At 40.6% G+C, this 26,811-nt stretch overlaps 1 protein-coding gene across 1 annotated transcript in view; it reads left to right on the plus strand.

Annotated features, from left to right (window-relative positions):
• PPP2CA (protein phosphatase 2 catalytic subunit alpha) overlaps nucleotides 1-22,705 on the plus strand; it is a 29,003-nt gene extending 6,298 nt beyond the window's left edge. Inside the window, exons 2-7 of the mRNA XM_049786778.1 lie at nucleotides 13,173-13,382; nucleotides 17,288-17,461; nucleotides 18,365-18,454; nucleotides 18,854-19,015; nucleotides 21,628-21,746; nucleotides 21,951-22,705. Of these exons, the coding sequence (XP_049642735.1) occupies nucleotides 13,173-13,382; nucleotides 17,288-17,461; nucleotides 18,365-18,454; nucleotides 18,854-19,015; nucleotides 21,628-21,746; nucleotides 21,951-22,023 (828 nt within the window). The 3' untranslated portion in view covers nucleotides 22,024-22,705. The remainder of the gene's footprint in view (nucleotides 1-13,172; nucleotides 13,383-17,287; nucleotides 17,462-18,364; nucleotides 18,455-18,853; nucleotides 19,016-21,627; nucleotides 21,747-21,950) is intronic.
• The last annotated feature ends 4,106 nt before the right edge of the window (nucleotides 22,706-26,811 follow it).

Here is a 26,811-nt window from a genome sequence, read left to right on the forward strand (position 1 = left end):
TGTTTTTGCTATCAGATTTAAGAGTTCATGTCTTCAGGTGGGTATTGGAAATGAGGCCAACATTAAAGCAAAAACTGTACAATAGGGGCTGGAGCAGATCTGCCTTACAAGCACTAGCCTAGGACGGGACTGGTTTGATCCCGAGTCCCATATGGTCTCCCCAAGCCAGGAGGGTTTCTGAGCACAAAGCCCGGAGTAACCCCTGAGCGTTGAATGGGTGTGGCCCCAAAACAAACAAACAAACAAACAAACAAAAAACTTTAAAAGAATACTAGAGGAGTGTGGTATATATGAATCACTCATCTGGTGGTCCCCTTTTGATTGTCAGCTGACATTTTCAAGATTTTTTTTTTTTTTTTTTGTTTTTGGGTCACACCCAGCATTGCTCAGGGGTTACTCCTGGCTGTCTGCTCAGAAATAGCTCCTGGCAAGCACGGGGGACCATATGGGACACCGGGATTCGAACCAACCACCTTTGGTCCTGGATCAGCTGCTTGCAAGGCAAACGCCGCTGTGCTATCTCTCCGGGCCCGTCAGCTGACATTTTCTTACCTCTTTGTGAATGGAGTTTGTGGAGACCCCTTGGTTTTTATTAAGGGGAGATAAGCTAGGAATAAAGTGTAGAGACCTTGGATTTGGGTTAAGGAGACTCCTTTTTGAGGGAGTTAGAAAGAAAGGAAAAATTATGATAAAGGAACCACTCACCCTGTTAAACTAACCATTTTCTTTTTTTTTTTTTTCTTTTCTTTTCTTTTTTTGGGTTTTGGGCCACATCCAGCAGCTCTCGGGTTACTTCTGACTCTGTACTCAGAAATCGCTTCTGGCAGGCTGGGACACCATATGGGATTTCGGGAATCAAACCCAGGTCCTTTCCGTGTCCGCTGCATGCAAGCCAAACACCCTAGCACTGTGCTGTCTTTTCGGCCCCTTCTTTATTTTTCCCCTTTACTAGCTTTTATTGCCATCCTTTTGGGGGAAAAAATTAAATTGAGATTAAAACTGGGAATGGAAAATCTGTTTGACTCTTGGATTTTTAAAAATAGCCTTCCTTTCAGTTTCTGGAGCAGAAGTGTATAAGAGGATGAAGTAGAGACCTGAGCCAATAAATGGTTGAGGGGGGGATGGAATCTAACCCCCTGAGAACCTCTGAATGTACCTCTCCCAAACCCCCTAAAAAAAGGATTTGGGACTAACTGCTTAATTTCACAATATGAAGTTAAACTACTTTTGTATTGATGATACAGTTTAGAATGTACTGGCATGGTCATGACAGATGTATCTGAATCTAGGTGTATTCTAAAATGTACATGACCAGAGAACACTGCACACGCATAACCTTTCCTAACATCAGTGGAACTTCCTGGAGCCCCACCAAGGGGCAGATAACTCCCTGTTGAGAAATGTTGCTGTACAGTATCTTTTGGGAGACTGCCTGGCTCTGAGGTCATAAACAAAATAAAGAGTTCTCAAAAGTTATAGTGTATTAGTTACGTTGTGTCAGTTAATGTACCATTGTTTGGGGGGTTGGTCAGTGTATTAAGTCTCCCTTTATTGTGCATTTTAACTTGGTCTTCATTTCATTATAAGGAACTCTCACTCAAGTAGGAGAATTTTGTGTTACTTGGAGGTTGCATTTTTGTAAGTGATTTTTGCATAGGAAAGGTTTTGATCCTTAGTGTAGTAGTGATCAAGAAAAAGACTAGAAAAGTGCTTTAGAGTGGAGTGAAATGTTAGTTTTTTTGGCTGTACATAGCTGTGCTCAGATCTTACTCTTGACTCTGTACTCAGAGACCACTCCTGGTAGGGTTTAATGGAATCCTGTATGGTGCTGTGGATTGAACCCACAAGGGTGTGCAAGGGTGCAAGGTAAGCACCTTACTCAGAATTTTAGTGATGTAAAGACTAGGCCAAGGCACCTTTTATAGATGGTGGGGGAGAGACTGGTTAAATCTTGATTATGATGAATTATTATATATTGCTATTTCTGTTTAGTAGATTACCATTTCTCCCCTTACATGACTGATTAGAAATGTGTGATGCACTTGTATAAATTGACTGATAATGATTGAGGCCTATGTGTTGCATTTGAGACAAATAACCTTGAAAGAAAACATTCATGGACTAGACAAATAGAACAGAAGATAAAAGGCACTTAGCTTGCATATTGCATTTCCTCAACTCAATCCCCAACACCATATATCCCCCTGACTGCTGATCCAGGAATAGACTGAGCACTGCAGGGTATGACTCAAAGCCTCCACTCTCTGTGGGGGTGGGATGAGGAAGACCATTCATGAGTGTTAAAAGATGGAAAAGGAATATCACCAGTTTCTTTTAATATTTTAGAATTTATCTTTCAGTTTTACTATTAGCTTTAAAATCAAATCACAAACACTAGTTCATTGAATAAATGAATATAATAAATGAATAGAAAAATTACATGGAGGGCTGTAGTAGTTTAAGTATTATCATGCATATTTTAATCAAAGAAGACTGAAAATATCTGAGAAGATATTCGGTGCATCCATTGAGTGAAATTAATGAAAGATGAGTAATACACAATTCCCAGCATCCTGTATGGTCCTCTGCGCACCACCAGAAGTGATTGCTAAGATCAGAGCCAGGAGTAAGTGCTAAGCACAGCAAGAAGTGTCCCCAAAACAAAGTAGTAGATTTTATTTATCCTGGAGACTACCAGTAGTGATACCTCATATGTGCTCTACTCTTGAGCCACATTACCTCCCCTCTAGTAAATTTTATTGGGGTTGGGATTGCACTAAATTATATGTTGGGACTTACAGTACTACTAGGCTTTGCTGGGGCCGGAGCTGTGGCGCTAGAGGTAAGGCATCTGCCTTGCATGAACTAGCCTAGGACAGACCACGGTTCTATCCCCCGTCATCCCATATTGTCCCCCAAGCCAGGAGCGTTTTCTGAGTGCATAGCCAGGAGTAACCCCTGAGCGCCAATGGGTGTGGCCCCCCCAAAAAAAATTAGGCTTTGCTCTGGGTTTGCTCCTGTTGCTACTACAGGACTATGCAGTGAAGGGAATTGGACTGAGATCTCCCACATATAGAGCATGAATTGATCTGTATCTAGCCCCAGATTAGATGTTTGGGGGAAAGGATTTTAGAAGTACCTAATCATTTAGTTCTTTATGGGAACTCAGCACGTGTGAACAATTTGTATGATAGAAATAACTGGTCATAAATACGAAAAATCATAAATAGCTGAGACTGGGTATATTCTTCCATTTCAATTTATTGGGTCACACCTGGAATTGCTCTTAGGGATACACCTACCTCTGTGCTCATGGGTCACTTATTGGTCACTCCTGATGCTACTTAGGGGTATCCAGATGCCATATCCAGGATTGAGTTAGGGTTGACCACTAGCTGGAAGGCAAGCATCTTAATAAGCCCTATATACTATGTCAGGCTCCTATTTATTACATAAGTTGGGCATGTTCAAGTTATATAGTATCTGAAACCAAGCCAATATACATACTGTGATCAATCTCAATTGGAAAAAAAGAGAATTTGGTTTTGAGTTGCCCTCCACACTGTTCCTGATGAACCATGTGGTATGCTCAGGGATCAAGCCTGGATTGTTTGCCTACTGCAAGCATACTATGGAGTACCTCCAGCCCCATTCAGTTGAAAACTTTATGCAAGAAAGTAATTCAAATAACATATTTTTCTCCTCAGAACAGTATAGGGCAGTTTAATATGATCATTCATGTCAGAGTCCAGCAACTAGTGAACAGGCCTAGAGCAAGGGCATTAAGAAAAAAAGACAGACATGAGAGAGACAAGTCTGCATGAGGTTCAGGAGGCTTCCAGCCTCCACATATATTTATTGTTCAGTATCAATCCACATGGGAGGAAGGGCATATGTTGGTAACAGAGAAAAGTACCTCTCTACTGCTAATCAAGCTTGAATGGATCTTTACATCCCAAAAGGGGTGTGTGAAGGGAAGCCTAGCAAAGTCTCTGAATTGTCTTCCTCCTGGAGAAATGGCAGACAAGTGAATATCAGCCCCTCACCAGCAGAGCATTCTTTGCTGATGCCTTCCTTTAGACTCCTTAAATCATCTTTCTGCCGCTCCTTGGACTATCAGCTCTCTACCTAAATTTATTACTTTGATGTCTTCATATGCAACACATTGGAATTTGGGTTAGTCACATGCCTTGCATGTGACTGTCCCGGGTTCAATCCCTGGCAACCTGTATTGAGCACTGTCGAGTATGGCCACAAAAATGGAGGGGGTGACAACTAGAAAGGAATAGTTTACCTTGAATTCATTTTTTCTTTGCTATCAGTTTCACTGGTGTTGGCAAAAAGAATGATTATGATGCTAATTAATTACACTACTTCTAAAAACCTTGACCATATATTTCTTTTTTATTTTTTTATTTTATTTTATTTTATTTTTGGTTTTTGGGCCACACCAGGTGGTGTTCAGGGGTTACTCCTGGCTGTCTGCTCAGAAATAGCTCCTGGCAGGCATGGGGGACCATATGGGGCACCGGGATTCAAACCAATCACCTTTGGTCCTGGATCAGCTGCTTGCAAGTCAAACACTGCTGTGCTATCTCTCCAGGCCGACCATATATTTCTTATTTATATTCTCCATGGTATTTGAAGCCTTGTAAAGCCTTTTTGCTTGTTTTTGTTTAGAGGCCACACCCAGCAGTACTCAGGTTTATTCCTGGCTGCAGAGCTCAGGGATCACTCTTGCTGGTGCTTAGGGGACCATATATAGTACCAGGTAGTGAGTCCAGATGGGCAGCGTTTAAGAAAAGCAAAGTAGGGGCTGGAGAGATAGCATGGAGGTGGGGTGTTTGCCTTGCATGCAGAAGGACAGTGGTTCAAATCCCGGCATCCCAGGTGGCCCCCTGAGCCTGCCAGGAATGACCCCTGAGCGCTGCTGGGTGTGACCCAAAAACCAAAAAAGGGAAAACAAAAGTTTGGGATGTGTGTACATTTTGCTTTTGCTTCTGTACATAATTCATATTTGGGGCCGGGCGGTGGCGCTGGAGGTAAGGTGCCTGCCTTGCCTGCGCTAGCCTAGGACGGACCGCGGTTCGATCCCCCGGCGTCCCATATGGTCCCCCAAGAAGCCAGGAGCAACTTCTGAGTGCATAGCCAGGAGTAACCCCTGAGCGTCACAGGGTGTGGCCCAAAAACCAAAAAAAAAAACATAATTCATATTTATGACTATAGGAGTTGGTGTTCAATATATGTATTTAAAATATCTAATGTTAATTATGTTTCTTTGGAAATTTGATTCTACTACTTTGTGTATTAAGCTAGAGAGTTGAAGTTGTCTAGCCAACCCTGAAATTGATGCTTAATGAAGGAAAGTCTGAATGCTCTAAAGGTGACTCATTTAGAAGTCCTGTGAGGTGACCCAGAAGGAGTAACTTGGGGGCTTACTGGGCCTGAATTCATGATACAGCATAACTTCAGTTTTCTTTTTCTAGGATCAGTATTCGTGTTTATAAATAAATCTTTAATAAGAACACTTGTTCTGGGCCGGGCGGTGGCGCTAAAGGTAAGGTGCCTGCCTTGCCTGCGCTAGCCTTGGATGGACCGCGGTTCGATCCCCCGGTGTCCCATATGGTCCCCCAAGCCAGGAGCAACTTCTGAGCGCGTAGCCAGGAGTAACCCCTGAGCGTTACCGGGTGTGGCCCAAAAACCAAAAAAAAAAAAAAAAAAAAAAAAAAGAACACTTGTTCTATTCTGAAGTATATTTTGTTGTGATTATTCGATGTTTTTGAGAGAAAAAAACTCAGGTTATATAAAGTTTGTAGACTGAGTTTTTGCTAGTAAGCTATACTTAATAGTTGACTTGAGGGTGCCTCTGATACCTAATACTGTTTCCTCCAGGATATAATTAGAATTGATTTTCTGAAGTTTCATCGTAAGGGAAGAATCTTGTACTTTAGTTTACTGTGTGCTTCAAGTTACTTACTTTGAAAAGTGTTCTTTCCATTTTGGAAGACAATTTGGTAGTGTCAGGATTAAAAATACTTGTGGATATATTAATATGCCCCGTTAATGTTAGTAGTTTTCAGGAAACTTACCTGTATATGTTTAAAGGGGAGCAAATACTCCTCTAAAGAGTACTGTTTCTCTGAAAAATGAACTAGGTGAATATAGTACACATTATGCAATTAGATTGCTGCTGTGCAGTGTTTTCTGCTTTTCTTATTGTGCCACACCTAACAGGATTGAAGTAGGGGAGATAGTCCTTGATCTTTGCTCAAGAGTTGCTCTTGTTGGTTCTTTCTTGTAAGTGGCCATGCTATACTGGGGTTCAGTCTGAGACTCCTAAATGTGTGTGTTTCAGCCTTTTGAGCTGTTTCCCCACATAGTGTTTTCTAGTTTTTTAAATGTAAGAGAAAATAAGTGTATTTCTGTAAGATTTAGCATATGCATGTGAAGGTTGTAAATAACATTTTGAAGGGATATAGATCATTTTAGTAATTATAACTTTACCCGAGGGATAGTCCAGTTATAGAGAGTTGTCTAAAAGGGTCAATTAGGGTTTTATTGATTTTTTTTTTTTTAAACCCCGCTTTGGATTTTTGGCCGTTGCCTGGTGGTAATCTGGGATAACTCCTGATTAATTGGGGGTGTGCCAGGTTTAAAACCTCAGCCGCCTGCTTACAAAGCATTTTCTTGCATCCAGTGATCATTTAGTTTTGTCTGCTACTAAAAGGTGGGTTTGGGGGGTATTTTTAAACAAGAATATCACTAAAAGTATCAGAGTAATGATTACAGTGCATAAGGTCCTGCACCTGCACTAGGTTTGATCTCTGGCAGCCTGTTCCCCTAAGCTGTTCAGAAGTGATCTCTGAACTCAGATCCAGGAATTAGCCCTAAGGCACCACAGAATATGGTTCCAAACAAACAAATAAATAAATCAAAATAAACTTAGATACTACACCGTATTTATCATTTGGTTATTTAAGAAGAAGTAGCATATAACCTTTAACTTTCTTTACACATTTTGAATAGGGGTTTTGAGGAAGTTATAAGTAACTTCAGGTATTGGTATTGTGAATCATTTCTTTTATCTATTTTAACTATTTTAAGGTATTTTTAACTAAAAAGTTAACTTTTTATTTATTTTTTTTTGTGCCGTGACTCGGATAAAAGTTAACTTTTTAACTATATTGAAATGAAGTGTTGAATTATTTTTTGAAACTTAACCTTTTGATATCGTTAAATATGATAACACCATAGCAGGATATGTTTTCTCATTTTTGTTATTTTGGTTTGGTTTTTGGCCCATTTCCAGTGGCATGCAGATTACTCCTGGCAGGCTGAGGGGACCATGTGGAATACAGAAGGGTCGAACCTGTATCTGTAAATACCCTATCCAACTCACTCCAGTCTCCTCTCACTTGTATAATCTTTTGAATCTTCTGGTAAACTTGCAATTTGAGGTGGAGCACACCCAGTTTTAGTCAGGCTTACTCTTGGCTCTGTGTTCAGGGATCACTCTTGGAGGGACTCAAGAGCATATGGGTGTGGGAGATAGAACCCAGGTTGGCCATGTTTAAGGTGAGTGCCCTACCTCACTGTACTATCTCTCCAGCCCCAAAACTTGTACTGGGGGGGCATACATGGCAAGGATGTACACTCACATCACTCCTGGCAGGTGCTGGGGACCATATGGATGCCAGGGATGGAACCCAGATCAGCCACATGCAAGGCAAGCACCCTACACACTATACTATTGCTTAGACCCCAAACCTTGTACTTTTGCTGTATCCAGTGACCTAGCCAGTAAATAGCTATTTTACTTATAGTTAATCTCATTGATATTATATAATACATGCTTTGGGGGAGTTGTTAATGTTAGGCTTTCATGTAGAATATATAGTGAACTTATAGTAATATTAAGAGTTGAAATCCCTAGAGAAATGGATTGTATGTCCTTTTATTGCCATGGGGCTGTGCTCTGGAGTCTGGGGACTGCTCTTTTAAATGTATTATGCCTGATGGGTGTTTGGGCTCAATGATAACAGGAACATGTGTCTTTGGAGTTGAACTTGGGGCCTTGCTCATGAAAGGGTGAATTGTTTCTTTACTTTTCTATATTTAAAATATACTTTTTTGGGACTGGAGCTATAGTTCAGTGGGTAGAGTGCTTGCCTTGCTTGTGGCTGACCTGGGTTCAATCCTTGACATCCCATATGATCCCGGAGCCTGCCAGGAGTAAGTCCTGAACACAGCTGGGTGAGGTCCAAAAGAAAACTACTAAAACCATCCTTTTGTTTCAACAATGGAAAACCGAGTTTCTGTTGATGAGTGCCACGGGGCTACTTCTGACTTAGAGTTCAGAATACCTATTTTTTCGCTATGCTCGGGTCACTTTATTGTGCCTGGGAAAGAACCTGGGGCTCCTACATTTAAAGCATGCAATCTAGCCTTTCTCAACAACAAGCACTGGAAATCTTCTCTAAGCTGAAAAACACCAGATAGAGTGATTTAATTTCAGTTTATGGTGATTATCTTCAAGCAGGTTCCTCAAAGATGGAGGCTTTGATTTTTTCCCTGTACCTAAGAAAATACTTGGGTGGGGGATGTAGAACAGTAGTACAGCAGTAGGGTGCTTGCCTTACGCATGGCCAACCTGGATTCAGTCCCTGGCACACACAACTGGGTGTGGCTCAAAGACAAAAAGATGACACTTCTGGGATCTGGGATGGTCAGATATTGCCAGTTAAACCAGGCCCATTGTGCACTGCATGGGAGGAACCCCGCCTCAAAACAAAATCACACTGTGCAGAGAGGGGAAGAGACTTAAAATTATTGGTACTAGATTTCATCCTTGAAGATTGAGCTAAATGGGAAAGTAGTTGTAGATCTGAGTTTGTTGGGCCCATACTCAGTTGTGCTCTAGGTTTTTGTTTTTGGGCCACACCTGGTGGCGATCAGGGGTTACTCCTGGCTCTGTACAGCTCAGAAAGCACTTCTGGCAGGCGCAGGGGACCATGTGGGATGCCGGGATTCCAACCACCATCTGTCCTGGTTTGGCTGCTTGCAAGGCAAACGCCCTTCTGCTGTGCTATCTCTCTGGCCCCGTGCTCTAGGCTTTCTTCTGTGTCAGGGGTTGTTGCCTGTGCTATCTCTCCAGCCCCCTGAATTTTTAAAAAAGCATCCCAAGTGATTGTTTTTTTGTTTTTTGTTTTTTGTTAGGAATTGGACTCACTCACTGAACCTCAGATAAAAAGCCTGTGTTATAGGTTTTGTTTTTATATCTTTTTAAAAGTTGGAAGTTCGTTACTTAAGTATCCTATACATGCCTTTTTAATTTAATAATTGTCAATAACTTACTCACCTTTTATGTGTATTTTAGGTCACAACCTGGTGGTAACTCATGTATTCTTGGATGGTTCTTTAGGGACCATATAGGACCAGGCCTCTGCATGTCAAGTGTGCATTCTAGCTCTTTGAACTATCTCCTTGGGATCACTTTCCCTTTTGTTACTGTTATTTATAAATACGCTTGATTATGTTGTCCTCACTACTCATCTGTAGTTCTTGCTTTATGTGCTCACTGGAGATTACAATGATATCTTTTGCTGTGGCCCCTAAAATTCCAAACATTTTTGCTTGTGCTGGATTGCACTTGTACAACTAGAGAGTACTGTAGTTTGAACTCACTGGTTCTTTTTGTTTTGTTTTTGGGCCATACCCGGCACTCAGGGTAATGTTACTCCTGGCTCTGCTCTCAGAAATCACTCCTGGCAGGCTCGGGGACCCTATGATATGCTGGGGATCAAACCCAGGTCAGCTGTGTGCAAGTCAAATGCCCTTCCCACTGTGCTGTTAGCTCCAACCCCTCATTGGTTCATTTTTGCTAACCAGGCACTTTTGTCTCTGAGCTTATTTGTTAGCCCTAAGTGATTTTACGATATATGCAATATATTGTATATTTTTATAAATATATGTTCTTTTATCTATATAATTATATAAATTTACAATATATAATAAATTATATATTTAATGCCACAGAACATCTATTTTTTTAGAGCATCTATTTCTTTTTTTTTTTTTTTTTTTGGTTTTTGAGGCCACACCCTTTTGATGCTCAGGGGTTACTCCTGGCTAAGCCCTCAGAAATTGCCCCTGGCTTGGGGGGACCATATGGGACGCAGGGGGATCAAACTGCGGTCCTTGACTAGCGCTTGCTTGCAAGGCAGACACCTTACCTCTAGCGCCACCTCACCGGCCCCAGAGAACATCTATTCTTTTTTTGGTTTTTCGGGCCATACCCATTTGATGTTCAGGGGTTACTCCTGGCTAAGCACTCAGAAATTGCCCCTGGCTTGGGGGGACTATATGGGACACCTGGGGATCGACCCGCAGTCCTTCCTTGGCTAGCGCTTGCAAGGCAGATACCTTACCTCTAGCGCCACTGAGCCAGCCCCAGAACATCTATTCTTAATTGGGTTTGTTTTTATGTGACTTAGATTGCATACCATTTGCTTTAAAACCAGCTTTTGTCATCATTGTTGCACTCTCAGTGTGATCAACAGTGGCTCAGTAGCAAAATTTTTTGTTTATTTTGAGGGATCACACCCAGCATTGCTCAGGGGTTATTCCTGGCTCTGTGCTCAGAAATTACTCCTGGCAGGCTTGAGGGACCATATGTTATGCTGGAGATGGAACCTGGGTCAGCATGTGCAAGGCAAATGCCCTGCACACCACACTGTGCTATCACTCCAGCCCTGTTCATTTGTGGGTTTTTTTTTTTTTTTTTGGGAGTGGGGTGGGGAAGAGGTACACCTGGAAGCACTTGGGGGTTATTCCTGGCTCTATGTTCAAAATTACTCCTGGCAGTTTTGGGGGACCATATGGGATGCCGGGGTAGAAACCTGGTTTGCTATGTACCAGGCAAACTCCCTTACAGTGCTATGGCTTCAGTCCTGCAAAATTCCTTGTTGATTTTGTCACCTTATTTTAGTGTTGCCTTTCTTTGACCCAGCTGCCTATTGATCTGCCATTTATTTCTAGAAAACAATTCTGTAGTGTTTGTCCTGTATTCTTAGAATAATAGTTTTTTTTTTAACCCTTCTCAGCTATCCTGAGAAGTTCTGTGTCTTCTCTAATAATCTGCACAGGTAACTGGATTCTCTCCTGAAGGTAAAAAAAATAGACTTTAAGCCTCTCCATAAATACATTGGGTGGGGGCATATTTCTTAACTATTATTCTCCAAAGAACATGGTAACAATTTCTAGAATTGAACTTCTGCTATTGTGACTCCAGAATCTGCTATTTACTGTACCAGACTTTAGCACTTGGTCTTTTCTTTATGTTACTGAAATGAATCGTTTGTCACACCTGCTAATGTTCCCGAGCTATTCCTGACTGTTGGAGTGACCCCTTGTGTGCTTAGGGAACATGTGACGTGCCAGGGATTTGAACAGACATCTGCATGCAAGGCAGAACCTATTATAATATTTGTATCTGCTTCTCTATGGGATTTTTGTTTTGTTTTGTTTTGGGGTCACATCCAGCAGTGCTCAGGGGTTACTCCTGGCTCTATGCTCAGAAATCTTGCCTGGCAGGCTCCCGGGGACCATATGGGATGCCAGGATTCAAACCACCTTCCTTCCGCATGCAAGGCCAACGCCCTACCTCCATGCTATCTCTCTGGCCCCTCTATGGGATTTTTGTTGTGTTTTTGTTTTGCTGTGCCTGGGATCAAACTCAAAACCTCACAGATGCAAGACAAACTTTGTAATGCTTACCAAGAGACCTCCAGAAGTTACTTTCCTCTTTTTCATAGTACTTAATGTAGTTTGAGCTTTGTTACTGACTTGTTTGTGATGCCCCACTTTCCAGTGGTGGTAATCGTCGTTGTTTGCCACTACCTCTATCCCAAGGTTTGTATTTTAGCATTTTTAGATAGGTAAATGAATGTCACCCAGTGTGGCTTGCAGTTTTGTGTCTTATAGGCATTGTCGGTAAATTATATTAAATGACAGCTCTGCACCCTTGAACTGGGCCTAAAAGTGATGAATAAATAATATTTTTGCTGAATGAAGTATTTTACCCTTAAAAGGAATGTATGAAGTTGTGATTTATGGGGGAATAGGAATGCATATATGCTTTTGTTGGGGTTGCACTGCCAAGTTTTGGACTTGGATTGGCCATTTGCAAAGAACAATGGACTGACTACCCAATGTACTATAGCTTCATCCTGTATGTTGCCTTATCTTTTAAAAAAATGACAACCATAGTAATCATAAGTATGAAACATAAGTTTGTATATTTGGTTTGAGGAGTGTGACAATACAAAAATAAGACAAAATTGTTACTATCTTCCAAGTGTTGTTTAAGTCTAAGAAGACTAAAAGTTTTACAGGGGGTAGAGAAGTAGATAGTATAGCAAGCATGGGACTTGCTTTGTTTGTGACTGACCCTGGTTCCACATACAGTCCCTGGCTATGGGAGACAGCATTCTATTGTTCTTTTTTTTTTTTTTTTTTTTTTGTGGTTTTTGGGTCACACCCGGCAGTGCTCAGAGATTATTCCTGGCTCCAGGCTCAGAAATTGTTCCTGGCAGGCACGGGGGACCATATGGGACGTCGGGATTCGAACTGATGACCTCCTGCATGAAAGGCAAACGCCTTACCTCCATGCTATCTCTCCGGCCCCTCTATTGTTCTTATAAGACTGCTAATAATTTCAGTGACAAATGAGAAGGTACAAAATTTTCTTACGGGGCCGGCAAGGTGGCGCTAGAGGTAAGCCTTGCAAGCGCCAGCCAAGGAAGGACCGCAGTTCGATCCCCCAGCGTCCCATATGGTCCCATCAAGCCAGGGGCAATTTCTGAGCGCTTAGCCAGGAGTAATCCCTGAGCATCAAAGGGGTGTGGCCCCCCAAAAAAACAAAAATATTACTAGAAAGGACCCCCTCTTTGATATATTTTCCTCTGAGTATCGGTAGCAAAAGCCAATGTAGAGGATCTATTCACATTTTGCTCTCGTTTTAATGGGATCATAACTGCTTGTAATTTTATCTTATGAATTTAATCACTTCACTATTTGAAGTGTAAATAAACATGTCTTTGTTAATGTTTTATGCTCATGTTTTAATATATTGGTTCAGGTTGTTTTGTGTTTTTTTTTTTTTTTAACTATAGGCTAAAGAAATTCTGACAAAAGAGTCCAATGTGCAAGAGGTTCGATGTCCAGTCACCGTCTGTGGAGATGTGCATGGTCAATTTCATGATCTCATGGAACTGTTTAGAATTGGTGGCAAATCACCAGATACAAATTACTTGTTTATGGGAGATTATGTTGACAGAGGATATTACTCGGTGGAAACAGTTACTCTGCTTGTAGCTCTTAAGGTAATTTCAGTTTTGTTTGGTTATTAATTTGGCAAAATAGGCCTCTACGATGTTTTTCAAGTAAGATTCTACATTTAGGAATGCAAGCTATGAAGTATAAGCATTAGGACTTAAATCGTAGATAAAAATTTATTCTGAATAAGTGGATGGTACAAAGTCAGAATAGAAAAGGTTATTTCTCAACCATGAAAAGGACTCAAATCAGGAAATTGCTTGCTTTGAAATCATGGAGGGAAGCCCTAAATATGACCTTTAACACTACCTCCTCCTCCCTGCAGCCCATAACCTGAGCATCTCCAAAGATGTCCCCCATCCCCAAAAAAGTTAGAGTCAGGTTTAAAAAAACTTTAATAAGTTAGGTGTGGAGATAATACAATTATTTAAAGGAATGAAACATATCAAATGTTAGGATGTTACAGCCTTTAATACATAATCCTGCAATTAGATTTTATTGAGAATAAAAGTTTTTATGTGAAAACATACTATTTTCTTGAATATCAGAAAAAGAATTGATTTTATTCAACAGTAAGTGAATATCTAAATTACTATTTATTAGAATAATTTACTGCTTTCGAACATGACATAATTGAACTGTAAAGATAAGTAGCTTTGGGAAATGTACAAAGATCTGAGAGTGAAACAGAATAGCCTTTAGGGCGGCAGATTTTTGCCTTTCTCTTAAAGGTAATTGTTTGGAGGCTGGGGCTATGGCACAGGGGGTAGGGCATGTGCCTTGCACACAGCTGACCCAGGTTATATCCCAGCATCCCCAAATCTGCCAGAAATGATTTCTGAGCACAGAGCCAGGAGTAATTCCTGAGCGCCTCAGGGTGTGGCACAGAAACAAATAATAATAATAATAGTAATTGTTGGACTTTAATTTGGGGGATAAGCTTTTATTAAGGGATGTGCAGCATAATAAAATGGCTATCAGAAGTTAAATGAGCTAAATTTCAGGAAACATAACGTGCATGTTTATGAAGCAATTAGTCTGACTCATGTTAAGTTCTACATACAATTTCTTTACGGTATTACAGTAATTATACTGTGAAAGCAACCTTATAAGCTAATCTATACCTAAAGCTTGGGATGAATCGCAGAGCTCAGGAAGAATGAATATACTATTTTTAAATTTTGAATATGTGTTTGAACATAAGCTGAAGTGCTTCTCTATACTTAATAAAACATATTGAAGTCCTAACCCCCCCTAGTAATTTACAGTACCTGACTATATTTGGAGATCAGGCCTTTCAAGAGGTAATTAAGATAAAAATAGGTCTTGTGGGTGGGCCTTGATGTAATTTGGCATCCTTATAAGACATTACGATATAGAGGAAAGATGAAAAAGAAGAGACATAGGGAAAAGATAGTCTCTTACTAGCCTAGGGAAAAAAAAAAGGCCTTTAGAATCAACTAATCCTGATCTTGGACTGCTGGCTGCTAGAACTGAGGAGATATCTGAGCTTAATGTACTGCATACCATACAAATTGCCAAATTTCATCCTATGTGATAGCTAAAACTGACATTTATAGAATAAAGCCAGAGAATATAATGTTGAGTTGGGGAAAGATTTCCTGGCTATATAATCAATGTAAAAACTAAATTGAACTTATAAAGATCAAGGTTTTGTTTGTTTGTTTTTAATTTTTATTTACTTGGTTTTTGGGCCACACCTGGTGATGCTCAGGGGTTATACTCTTGGCTATGTGCTCAGAAATCGCTTCTGGCTTGGGGGACCATATGGGACACCAGGGGATCGAACCTCAGTCCCTCATAGGTTAGCGTGTGCAAGGCAAACAAACACCCACTGCTTGCGCCACCACTCAGGACCGAAGGTTTTTGTTCTTAAGTATATATCACTAAAAAAACCTACCTGTTTTCATGGCTTTTAAATATCAGTTAGGCAAATGATTTAAAAATCGACAAAATTGGTTGGAGAGAATAAGATGGTAAGGCACTTGTCTTGTGTATGGTAGACCTGGGTTTGATTCCTGGCATCCCAAATGGTCCTCTGAGCCTGCCAGGAGTGGTCCTTAAGCCAAGAGCCCAGAGAAACCCCTGAGCATTGCCAGATATAACCCAAACAAAAAACTGAAATTGGCCACAATATTTGAATTGGTATTTCAATAATATATACAAATGGTCAGTAAATATAAAAAAAAAAAATAAATGGCCATCATCAGTCATCCGGAAAAAACATGTTGAAGTCAGAATATTATGGCTTCAATCCATATATTAATCATATGTTGATAATACCAAAACTTGAGTTTGTACAGAAAGATGAGAGCCATCACATATTGCTGTTACTAATAAAGTCCTGCACTTTGAAAAGCAGTTTGTTAGTTTCTCAACAAGTAAACATGTGCCAAATGACCAAGCAGTTACATTTTGTGAATTACCCCAGAGAAATGAAGTGATAGGAGTATTAAGAACTTCTTGTAAATAATCATAACATTATTTAGAGTATCTCCAAACTGTAAACAATCTAAATGTCATCTTGCTAGGTTATCACTACTTTATAGAACCATGGAGTGGAATACTCTTTAGCAATTAAAAGGAACAAAGAAAACACTGAACCCATTGACAGATGAACCTCAGAAATACAAAAAAAGTCAGGTTATGGGGCCAGAGAGATAACACAGCAGTAGGGCGTTTGCCTTGCAGTATGAACAGTGGTTTGAATCCCGGTGTCCCATATAGTACCCCATGCCAGTAGCAATTTCTGAATGCGGAGCCAGAAGTAACTCCTGAACATCACCGGGTGTGATCCAAAAAAAGATGCAGCTTATTTGAAATTTTTAGGAAATAAATAACTGAACAGAAAAAGTACCATATTTTTCGCTCTATAAGATGCACTAGGGGCCAGAGAGATAACACAGTGGTAGGGTGTTTGCCTTGTAAGCAGCCGACCCAGGACGGATGATGGTTCAAATCCCGGCATCCCATATGGTCCCCTGTCCCTGCCAGGAGCGATTTCCGAGGGCAGGACCAGAAGTAGTAGCCCCTGAGCGCTATCAAAAACCAAAAACAAGCAAAAAATGACACACCTGACCATAAGACGCACATAGTTTTTAGATGAGGAAAAGCTTTTTAGTCTTCAGGAGATGGCGAATGGAAACAACCAGCCTGCGAGGCCAAAGTATATTTACAATATGCCGGTCCACAGCTGGCTAAACACATTTACCTAACTTTTACATCAGAAAATAAAAATCAAATACTTTTTTGTTACTATACAAACAAGCCCCCTGTACTCAGGCTTGAACTCCAGGTGGCATTCGCTCCATAAGACACAGACATTTCCCCCCCATTTGGGGGTTGGGGGGAGTGGTACAAAAAATAAGGTAGGTCACTGGTTCTGGGAGAGAGGTTGTGGACATCAGTTGCAGTCATGAGAGACCTTTTTGGGATAATGAAAAGATTCTATACATTGTGATGATTGTTGTATAACTCTTAAGCTCAAAAGTTTAACATTTTAAACCCCATATTTGATATCTTTTTTTTGGGGGGGGGGCCACACCCGGTACGCTCAGGGGTTACTCCTGGCTATGTGCTCAGAAGTCACTCCTGGCTTGGGGGACCATATGGGACCCTGGGGATCGAACTGAGGTCCATCCAAGGCTAGCGCAGGCGAGGCAGGCACCTTACCTCTAGCGCCACCGCCCAGCCCCCATATTTGATATCTTAACCAATAATTATGACTGGTATAAAGTTGATGGTAGCAGAAGTTTTGAATTTAGTTGAGATAAGGTTGGTAGATAATTGTAGATAAATGAATGTAGATTTGTGGTTTCAGTTCTTGTATTAGGGAGTGTTTTTTCCTAATAAAATTTAAGCTTTCCCTGTAGAATTACCTAATTATTGAAGGAGTCAGGAGTTCATACTGCTGCTCATTTTATTGTTCTAGGTTCGTTATCGTGAGCGCATCACTATTCTTCGAGGAAATCATGAGAGCAGACAGATCACACAAGTATATGGTTTCTATGATGAATGTTTAAGGAAATATGGAAATGCAAATGTTTGGAAATATTTTACAGATCTTTTTGACTATCTTCCTCTCACTGCCTTGGTGGATGGGCAGGTATGTAGTTCTTTTTTTTTTCTAGGAGAGTGAGGGAGGAAGAGAAGAGGGGAGGGGAAAGATGGGAGGGGGAGAGGGGAGAGGAGAAGACAGGTATGTAGTTCTTAAAAGATAATGTCAGTTATTTCTAGGAATCCACTTTTTAATGTTTAGGGGACTAGTGGAGGGAATTGGGTATTTCCCAAGCAATATTTAGGAGACTCAATGCTATTCCTTGTAATACTTGGCCAAGTAGCTAGGTTCAGAGTTCAGTCCTAGCAGTGCCAGGACCACCTGGCAGTGTTCCAAAGAAGCATATGGTACTGTGGATCAAACTCTAGCCTTGAAATGCAAGGCATGTTTTCTAGCCCCTGAGTTCACTCTTTTGCACATTTGGGAAGGGGGAAGCTTTATTGATGAGTCTTCTATCAGACACTGAACTACATATTGTAATTACAGGGATGAAAGGCATATTTTTCATCCTCTCAGTGTTTCTGGTAAAAAGCATATATGGCGTAATTATTTATTGGCCCATTAGAGGTGTGCACAAAAGGAATTACAAGAGATTTCTATGAGAAGGTAGTAGTCATTGAAGAGGGTTAAATCAGTAATATTTTCTTAGAGGAGCTGATTGAAATGTATTTAGTACTTTAGGCTAGAAGAGTGTCCTTTTAGAGATAAATTTGGTTCTAGCAGAACAAACAGACATCGATGAAGTCAAGTGTTGTGGGTCAGAGCCTAGAGTTATTTAAGAACATCTGAAGTTCTGGGGCTGGAGTGTTAGAACAGTGGGTAGGGCATTTGCCTTGTACAGAGCTAATCTGGTTTTGGTCCACGGCATCACATGTGGTACCCTGAACATTGTTGCGGTGGTGGTGGGGGGTTGTTTCAGGTGAGATTAACATTATTAACTACTCTTTTCAGATCTTCTGTCTACATGGTGGCCTCTCACCATCTATAGATACACTGGATCACATCAGAGCACTTGATCGTCTACAAGAAGTTCCCCATGAGGTATTGACTTCTATTTGGTGATAAAATCTTCAGGAAACTTACAGAGAGGGAAGAAATTTAATTTTAACTCAGTTTAATTTCAAACAACCTCATGTGGTATCTTAGTCTATAGTCATCCCCCATTCTTCAGAAACAGCTAACATTCAGAATTGAGGCTAAAGTGTCAGCAGCTATTGAATTGTGTTAATACCTCAGTGGTTGTCTTCAGCATCTCCAATTACTAGTCTGTACTACTTATAATGTCATTTGCATATTAGGTTGGGGGTTACTTGTTAAGGCACGAAGCTCTTGGGATTCATTGATTGTATTGCTTGTAGGGTGCTGCTTCTGACAAATTACTCAAATTATGTATTAACCATTTTTACAAATGGCAGTTTATAATTTAATTTGGTTTTCTAGGGTCCCATGTGTGACTTGCTATGGTCAGATCCAGATGACCGTGGCGGTTGGGGTATATCTCCCCGGGGAGCTGGCTACACCTTTGGGCAAGATATTTCTGAGACGTTTAATCATGCCAATGGTCTCACGTTGGTGTCTAGAGCCCACCAGCTGGTGATGGAGGTATGTTCTGTTCTTTCAACTCTTGATTTACCTTCTGATTTGCTTTTTAAGGAAATGATAAAAAGAAATGAGAAGTTACTAATTCATGATACTTATGTGAGTCTTTTCAATAGCTGCACCCTGAAATTAAAGCATTTTTAAAGGGCTAAAGTGATAGCACAGTATGTAGGGATGATTTACTCGCACACATCCCACCTGGGCTCAATCCCTGACATCCCAGTCCCCCCAAGCCTGCCAGAAGTAACCTCAGAGAGCCGCCAGGTGTGGGCTTCCTCCAAAAAAATAAAACCAAAATAATTTAATCAGAACTAAATTCATGGGGCCAGAGCAGTGGTGCAAGCGGTTAGGCGTCTGCCTTGCCCGCGTTAGCCTAGGACGGACCGAGGTTCAATCCCCCTTCATCCCATAAAGTCCCCAAAGCCAGGAGTGATTTCTGAGCATATAGCCAGGCGTAACCCCTGAGCATCACGATGTGGCTCAAAATGAACAAACAAACCAAACAAATTAAAAACACGAAGAAAAGGAATTAAATTCATAGTTTTTGTTTTCAGGATTCTTTGTGGGATGGGAATTTGAGCCACACCCAGGAGTGTTCAGAGCTTCTGTGCTCAGGAATTTTGATAGTGTTGAATGGGTTGCTGGGGATCAAACTGTGTCCAAACTTGTTTTGTGCAAGGCAAGCACCTTAACCTCTATATTATCCCCAGCCTTTCAGAAATTCTTAATGATTGGACAGTACCAGAAAATAAAGCAGGTTCTTTACATATACAAAGACTGTGCTAAACCTCATCTTTGTTTAGGATTTAAGGGGAAGTTAAGCTGCAAGGATTTCTAACATTTTGTGATTTAAATTTTGTTCACATATTTGATATATTTATTTTTATGGGGACGATAATAGAAAAATACTTGTATTCCAGGATTATAAGTGATATAATAGAAGAAACTTAAGGGGTCAGAGATAGCACAGTGGTAGGGTGTTTGCTTTACATGCGACTGACATGGGACAGACCCAGGTTTGATCCCTGGTATCCCATATGGTCCCGAGCCTGTCAAGAGTGATTTCTGAGCATAGGCCCAGGAATAACCCCTGTGTACAGCTGGGTGTTGCCCATAAAACAAAAAATTTTTTAAAGAAACTTTAGAGAAATGGGCTTTCTGCTCAACTTTAAACATTGAATAGTTGGGGGGTGAAGAGATGATAATAAAGTGAATACAGTGGATAGGCCTTTGCTTTGTATGTGGCTAACCAGGGTTTGTTCCTCTGCACTTCCCTTCATGCTATCTCAGGCCCCTGGATAGCATTCTTAAATAAAAATACAACAGGGGCCGGAGAGATAGCATGAAAGTAGGGAGTTTGCCTTGCAAGCAGAAGGATGGTGGTTCGAATCCCGCCATCCCATATGGTCCCTGAGCCTGCCAGGAGCGATTTCTGAGCGTAGAGCCAGGGATAACCCCTGAGTGCTGTTGTGTGTAAACCCCCCCCCCCCCCCAAATACAACTGATTGCTAGCAGTAAAATATGCGTTTGCTAAAGGAAGTGCATTCATTTATGGTAGAGTGTGTGTTTTGCTACACAAGGCCCTGGGTTTATTCTTTAGCCAGTCATTCCTCTGCCATTTTCCCAAAGGCCACATCGGGGGACTTTTTATGAACAGTACTTTACATGTAACTCACATGTTGAGATAGACTTTAAAGAAATAAGACAGAACAATGTAGAGGTATCCATCAAATGGCCAGTGGCCATTTTACCTATGTATGCCTGAGGGGGGTTATGTGTTGTACCCCACAAGGAATAGATATAACTCATTCCTGGATTGTGTTAGGATCAGTGCAATAAGAGAATAATTAGTGAGTTTCAGAAGACCAGCTACATAAGCCTCAGTTTGCTTTTTGGATGTTAAGCTTTTGATTTTTTTTTTTTTATAATAAACTAGGGTTTTGTGGTGTTTAGTTTTGGTTTTTAATTTGGGAATGTTAAATAAGTGTTTATTTTTTTTAATAAGTTGGGTTTTTTGTTTGTTTGTTTTTTTGTTTTGTTTGTTTGTTTTTGGTTCTTGGGTCACACCCAGCAGTGCTCAGGGGCTACTCCTGGCTCTATGCTCAGAAATCACCCCTGGCAGGCTTGGGACCAGATGGGATGCTGGGATTCGAACCACCGTCCTTCTGCATGAAAGGCAAATGCCTTACCTCCATGCTATCTCTCTGGCCCAATAAATGTGTTTTAAAAGTAGTGTAGATAATTACTAAATTATCCAGCAATAGAGTATTAACATCTTTTGAGGGGGAGGGAGATGATCTCTTGATATAAACAAACAGTTGTAAATATTGAATAGGGAGTAAAGCTTTTGGGATTTGGATTTATAGGACCATACCTGGGCTGTTCTTGGGGGGCCTGTTCCTGGCTTTGTGCCCAGGAAACCATGTGGTGCTGGGATTAAACCCAGGCTTTCTGCAAAGGCATGCATTCCCGCCAGTTGAGCTATTTCCCTAGTTTGGTTGGTTGGTTGATTGGAATTATAGGTAAGACAAACATCTTAGCTTACCTCCTGTGTTATCTCTATAGCCCTAAAATGATTTTTGTTTGTGTTTTTGTCTTAAACTCCTTTCTTCTAGGGATATAACTGGTGCCATGACCGGAATGTAGTAACGATTTTCAGTGCTCCAAACTATTGTTACCGTTGTGGTAATCAAGCTGCAATTATGGAACTTGATGATACTCTAAAATACTCTTTGTAAGTATTAACGCCTGAGTCATTTAGTTGCTATTTCTTGCATATGTAGTTACTGAGATTTGAGACTTCAAGATTTCATCCAGTTTGATTTAGGGTTCTTTGACATTGCTAAAGTTGAATGAGAAAACACTATGATTTTTGAAAATAATGGTCTTGATTGATTATAAGTACTTAATAACTTGAAATAAAATTCTTGTTTTGCAGCTTGCAGTTTGACCCAGCTCCTCGCAGAGGCGAGCCCCATGTTACTCGGCGTACCCCAGACTACTTCCTGTAATGGAAATCTAAACTTGTACAGTATTGCCATGAACCATATATTGACCTACTGGAAATGGGAAGAGCAACAGTAACTCCAAAGTGTCAGAATAGTTAACATTCAAAAACTTGTTTTCACATGGACCAAAAGATGTGCCATATAAAAATACAAAGCCTCTTGTCATCAACAGCCGTGACCACTTTAGAATGAACCAGTTCATTGCATGCTGAAGCGACATTGTTGGTCAAGATACCAGTTTCTGGCATAGCGCTATTTGTAGTTACTTTTGCTTTCTCTGAGAGACTGCAGATAATACGATGTAAACATTAACACCTCGTGAATACAATTTAACTTCCATTTAGCTATAGCTTTACTCAGCATGACTGTAGATAAGGATAGCAGCAAACAATCATTGGAGCTTAATGAACATTTTTAAATAAGTACCAAGGCCTCCCCTCTACTTGTGAGTTTTCGAAATTGTTTTGTTTCTTTTCAGGGATACCGTTTAATTTAATTGTATGATTTGTCTGCACTCGGTTTACTTCCCTTCTTAAATCTCAGCCTCATGTTGTTCTTTGTTGTTGTCAGGACCTGGTGAGTTGAACAGAACTGTTCCCCCTTCCCCCCTCCTGTAAGACAATGTTACTGCACAAGAGCACTGCAGTGTTTTTCATAATAAACTTGTGAACTAAGAACTGAGAAAGTCAAATTTCAATTGTACCAATGGGCGAGACTGGTGCTGTTTAGGATATAAATATATATAAATTTATAAAGATATAAATCTTAAAACTTTTAGAATTACAGGTAAAAAACAATAAATATCAAGCCCACTACAAAATCTCTCTGGTTGCTTCTTGACATTACTCTGATGAATTTCAGGATATATTTTCAGTCTAGATAGGATATATAGTTTGTTATATTGCCCTGTGTGCTTTTCAGGATTCTTTATGGACATTACTAACTTGTATAGAAAGAGAAGGAATTCTGTGTGGTATTTCAGTAGGACCTAACTCTAAAATCATATCATTTGAGGGTCACGGTTTTGGGGGTTTGTTTTAATAAAGCAGCATGTTTTCTGATAGAGCCTAACTGAATGTCTGCTAGCAGTCAGTGCCGTTCCTGGTAATAAGTATGATATTGCTGTTGTTTTATATAAACTCTAAAGTGATTGAGATGTTGGCAAGTTTTTGACACATTTGTACATTATATGTCGTGTGATCTTAGATTTAAATTTGTTCGGATAAGAGACCTCTTAAGCACTAACCTGTATTAAACTCTTAAAAGTGATACTACTGGGGCCGGAGAGATAGCATGGAGGTAAGGCATTTGCCTTTCATGCTGGAGGTCATTGGTTCGAATCCCAGCGTCCCATATGGTCCCCCGTGCCTGCCAGGAGCAATTTCTGAGCCTGGAGCCAGGAATAACCCCTGAGCACTGCCGGGTGTGACCCAAAAAAACCACAAAAAAAAAAAAAAGTGATACTACTTAAATAGAAAACTCTTGGATTATGGTTTAATGTTATGTGCTTTGATCCAAATTCAAAATGACAAATTTGAAATGAAGTGGCAGTGCTAAGCTCTGAATGACTTTTCCCCCACTCTCTTACCCTCTTTTAAATAAGATTAGCAACTTAAAGCAGTTCTATATAAACTGGCACTTTGTCATCTGAAGCTACGAGGACAAAACTTGGGACACAATCATTACCTGTATGAGTGTAGTAATAAAGTTTCTTTGCCTTGTACTGTACTTGAATTGGAATGTGCCCGAAGTTTTTGGATTTCTTTTTAATAATATACTTAAGGGAAATAGAAATGATTCAGTAGTCCTTGGTGGCTTGTAAAGGTGATACAAGCAAAAACAAAAAAAAAAAACAAAAAACACCCTTGGTTTTTCCTACGTTTCTCTGTACTATTTCATGCCTTCACTGGAAATAAATTTGGGCTGGGAGGTCAGAGCAATAGCACAGTGAGTAAGGTCTTGAACACAACTGACCTGGGTTTGGTCCCCAACATCCTATATGGTTTTCTGAGCCTGCCTTGAATGTGATTCTGAGCACCATGGTGCTCCCAAGTATGTACCCCAGCCCAAATTTATTTGTTTGGGGACTGGCCACACCCAAAACAAAAGATGAATCAGTTTAAAATAAAAATTTTGCTATAGGACAAAAGTAATAGTACTGTCATATGAGTAGGGTGCTTGCCTTGAATGTGCTTGACCCAGGTTTGATCCACACCAACATATAGGCCCCTGGATCTCCTAAGAGTGGTCCAGGTATAGCCAAAGAGCAAAATTTAAAATTGTGTGTTGGAACTTGTAAGACTAGAAAGGAATTGGTAGGGTAATAATACTTTTTAGGTTGGCTTTCATAAGCAAACAGATACATCTACTAGGCCACATTTGCTTTTTTTGTTGTTGTTGTTGTTGCAGTATATGGATCTTTTTGTTTCATTTTTTTGTTTGTTTTGTTGTTTTTTTTTTTTTTGGTGTGGGGTGGTGTTCTTGGGTTACTCCTGGTTCTGCACACGGGAATTGTTTCTGGTGGTACTCAGGGACAAAATGGGGTGCCAGAGATTGAACTCACTTCAGTTGAGTACAAAGCAAGTGCCATACCCTACCCGCTGTACTATGCTTCTGTCCCACATTACTTATGTTTTAAATGGAAGTTAAAATGAAGCATTGAGTTAATACTTAAGAAAATCTTAGCTTTATTAGAAAAGGATGTGGGTGGTGTGTGTGCGTGTGCGTGTGGGTGTGGGTGGGTGGTTTTCGATTTTAATGGTCTACAGATTTCTAAGTTACTTGGATGAATACCCATACTTGGGTACATATGTTTCCTTAGATAATTTAATTAACAGCTAATACTAAGAACCATTCTTTGTTAAGAAAACTGGATTTTGTGGTGATTATGGTTTTTAGTAAACCATTAAAGTGTACTATGTGAGGGGTTAGATAGAATATAGCTGGTAGGGTATTTGCATATAGCTGGCCCGGGTTCAACCCCTGGTACCACATATGATATCCTGAACCCTGCCAAGAGTAAGCAAGTCCTGAGCACCACCTGGTGTGGCCAGAAAAGAAGTATCGTGTAATTATTTCAGTAGTGAAATAATTTTACCTATCTTTTAACAGTAATCTCTTGCTTTTCACTGAAATAACGTTTCTATAATTGGACTCCATATAATAATAGACTTGGAAGTTTTGAGTTAATTCTGTTTCCTTTGCCATTAACTATTTTTCATTAACTTTTCAATGTTTATAGATCCAGAGGGCTGGGAGAACAAGTCTTATACATACAAGGCCCTGAGATCCCTTTTTCTGCCCCCATTTTAAGCTTTTTGGTTTTTACCTTTTTTGGGGGGTGGCCCTAAAAGGTTGAACCTACCTGCATGTGAGGCAAGCATCTTACCTGCTATACTATCTCTATAGCTCTCATAGCTCATAATTCCAGGGAAAGGAACTCCCTTTTCCTTTTTATTTTTTTTAATTCTTACTATAAATAGGTGAGCTTAGAGTAATTTCTTTTTCTCTGCCTACAGGTCTGTCAATAAAATAGCTCACTTGGAATCTCCTTAGATCAGGGGTCTTAAACTCGCGGCCTGCAGGCCATTTGCGGCCCTCCATACAACATTTTGTGGCCTGCGGCCGGCCTTCAAATATCGCAGTATTCGCAATTATCGCAAGAAAAAATCGCATTAAATATTCGATACCCCGAGCAGTTCCGTTAAGGGCATGCAAATGTTTAATGGGTTTTTTGCAATTTTTTTCTTACTAATGCTATTTTTTATTGTGAATATTCGGTAAGCGAAATCCCTTATGTGGCCCTGCCTCACCCCGACTCTGCCTCCTGCGGCCCCCAGGTAAATTTAGTTTGAGACCCCTGCCTTAGATAGTCTCAGTCATATAGTACTGGAAAAATCATTTATGTTATAATGGAAGTCCTATGGTCCCCAGCCATCACTATGATTGACCATGGTACTTACCTCACAGTCTGGGTAGCATCTTATTCTTGAGCCCTAAAACTGGACTGTTGGCCTAGTTGGTACTGGTACTGCTGGGATTGGCCCCTAGGTACTCTGAGCATCATTTGGAAGTCTCTCCTCCCCAACCCCCCAAAATTCATGAGTTGGGTGGGTAATACTGAGTTCCTGGTGCTGCTCAGGGGACCACATATTGTAATGGGGATTAGCCTGGGGACAACTGCATGCTAGGCAAACACCTTAACATGTAAAATCTCTCTAGCTGAACACTCCTTTGTTAATGCAAACATTGATTAACAAGTTTATCCCATGGGTAGAAATTCAAGATCAGAAGTTGTTAGAGTGCTCAAAAAGACTGAAGATTTATCACATACTGAGTCTGGTATGACCATCAAGTTCCCCAGTTGCCCCATACACAATGCTCAGAGGGACTAGAATGCATACCTTATATGTGGAGCAAACCTTATGTTCAGTGTTCAAGCACTGCAGTGTGACCTTACCCTCACCTCTACCCCATACTTTCAGTACCACAGAGCTCAAGCACTAAACTTTCAGGTCCAAAAACGGCAGAGTATCATCAAGAGTGATACGATAGTGTCCTATGGGAACTATCTCAAATATATGAAGGGACTAGAAAGCTAGAACAGCAGTGGGGCCAGAGTGATAGCACAGTGGTAGGGTGTTTGCCTTGCATGATGCCGACCTGGATGGATCCCTGGCATCCCACTTTGTTCCCCGTGCCTGCCAGGAGCAATTTCTGAGCAAAGAACCAGGAGTAACCCTGAGTGCAGCCAGGTGTGAACCAAAACAAAATAAACAGCACCATTCAGCA

Source organism: Suncus etruscus, chromosome 14 (genome assembly GCF_024139225.1).
Source record: "Suncus etruscus isolate mSunEtr1 chromosome 14, mSunEtr1.pri.cur, whole genome shotgun sequence".
NCBI lineage: Eukaryota > Metazoa > Chordata > Mammalia > Eulipotyphla > Soricidae > Suncus > Suncus etruscus.